This window comes from Schistosoma mansoni, assembly GCF_000237925.1.
Source record: "Schistosoma mansoni, WGS project CABG00000000 data, chromosome 3 unplaced supercontig 0083, strain Puerto Rico, whole genome shotgun sequence".
NCBI lineage: Eukaryota > Metazoa > Platyhelminthes > Trematoda > Strigeidida > Schistosomatidae > Schistosoma > Schistosoma mansoni.
In genome coordinates, this window is record NW_017386008.1 from 40,308 (window position 1) to 42,462 (window position 2,155).

Genomic DNA, 2,155 nt, shown 5'->3' on the forward strand with positions numbered 1-2,155 from the left:
GGAATTGAAGAAGGAGATTGATTATGAATACAGTGGTCTTGAGTGTTGTTAGAGGTATGAGGGCAGTTATCACTTCCCGGTTGCCCACACCGTGGAAGGATTCTTCTAGAGGTACCTGAAAAGGAAATTGGGTTAGAAGTGGTCTTAATGACCTGAGAGCGTGACCGCAGAGCCCAAGGGACAACTGCTTGACGTCGGTCACGCACGACCTTTTTGTGGGTAGTTTTTGTGTTAGCTCCGTTCTTCAAGGGACCTTACCGCCGGAGACGGATATCCGTGGGATAAGGCGAGGTGTGCATTTCTAGGATCGACCTTTTCTAACCTCAACCCTCCTTGTTGGAAGGCAGCATCGCTGTTATGCTGGTTGTCTGAAGGAAACACCTTACTGCTATCACACCTTTGTACAGTCGATAGTACGACTCCGCCTTCGGACCTTGGGATTGCTGCTTTTAGTCTTACCGCTCTTCAACCGACCTGTCCGGCATGGTAGGACCTTGAGGAACGATTGTTCCAGCCAGTATAGCTCGATTGGTTCATCACGATAGGCAAACCCGACCACCACGTCAAGGTAGCAGCAACAGCCGGGATTATCTGGTTGATAGATCAGTCATTATCATTGAAACTTCCCGAATCAAGTCTTTTAGGATCACCTACCCTAAAAGTTATTAACTTTAGATAATCGCTATAATTTCATAACAAATTTGCTTACTTCAACTCAAAGATAAATCGAGAAAAAAGGAACAATCGGATGAGATTTCATTTAACTTTTATTTAAAAAAAATATTATATATCTATGATACTGGTGCGTACATTATGATAATTCTAATTTTTACATACAAAATTTCATTTTTGTAAAAGAATAAATAACGGTTTTTCGATATGTCAATCATGAAGATGAATATTGAGAAGTTGAATAGAATTGAAAATGCATAAATTTAAGTAGAATATAAATAATGAATTTGTTATAACATCTGTGTAAGCAGTATGGATATGTATTCAAGTCAACAGGTTAGGCAAAAATTTCAGCTAAATCTTCCACTTGTTTTTCGACTTTCTCTTCAGTTTCATGTGATGCAACAAATGATTGAAGTTGACATTCTAGACTATCCCATGAACAATGATGATTCACTCTGAAATATGAAAGAAAAAGATGAGATAAAATACCGAAATTTATAACCACTATCATAATAATTATATTATTAAGGAAAATAAAACACTGGTAAATTTACAAATGCCAAAAATTGGGTATGCAATTAGAAGTTTACGGCTACCGCCTTTTCAAAGATTCCTTAGCTGAAGTTACTCCATGACGTAAACCTATAAAACTAGATATTAATATGCAGAAAAACTACGGCTAGCATGATTAAATTACATGACGTATATCAGCCAAAGAATAGTCTTATTATAAACTGCTATTGTGTCGACATGTGATACAGATTTTGAAGTGAATTTCACATTCTTTTTTCGAATCATATCTGCTCTACTGTAACTGATTCTAAGTCATGCCATTCCAATGTTTACAACCACTGATCACAGTTTTAATGTAAATCCCAGTTGAAAAGTATGCAATGAAACTGTTAAGTTTAGCATTTAGTGATTTCAAGGACTGGCGTCACATTTTTGTTTGACCGCCTCTCACCCAATTTACTCTGTAACTGATGAGTTTCAGCCACAGAAATCATAAGAATAAGTATCACGGACTTTGTTGCTCTCTGTTGCGAGTTGACCGAAATTAACATTGTTGGTGCCCCGGCAGGTCGACGTGTAGTGAACAGAACACTAGTTGGGGACAATCGAATGTATTTAAGTAAAAATTACAGACTATCTCAGTAAATTCTGATAATCAAACAATGAACAGTCAATTTGCAAATTAACAACCAATTGTTTCAATCTTCTCTGTTTCTTCTCTAATTTCATTGCTCATGCATTTTCCAAACGATTGCGCTTCATTTCAGTTCTTTCTCATCAGTCTTCTGCCAAAATACATTCTATGTCTGACCAACACCATATACTACTTATATGGATATAAGTAGACCACACCACAGACGGAGCTATGGAGGTCAGCGCGCCGCAGACTCGACATTCTGACGGAGAGTTTGGCACAGACTGCAGTGAAAGAAGATAGTGGCATGGCGAGCAGAACCACCGCATGTAC

The 2,155-nt window shown here is 38.1% G+C and overlaps 1 protein-coding gene across 1 annotated transcript in view; it reads right to left on the bottom strand.

The window, feature by feature from the left end:
- Positions 1 to 750: 750 nt before the first annotated feature.
- Positions 751 to 2,155, bottom strand: part of Smp_173440 (brca1 interacting protein C-terminal helicase 1 brip1, putative) — a gene marked incomplete at its 5' end in the record, with an annotated part of 26,470 nt that continues 25,065 nt past the window's right edge. The window contains one exon of the mRNA XM_018791320.1: positions 751 to 1,130. Within this exon, the coding sequence (XP_018645461.1) occupies positions 1,010 to 1,130 (121 nt within the window). The 3' untranslated portion in view covers positions 751 to 1,009. The remainder of the gene's footprint in view (positions 1,131 to 2,155) is intronic.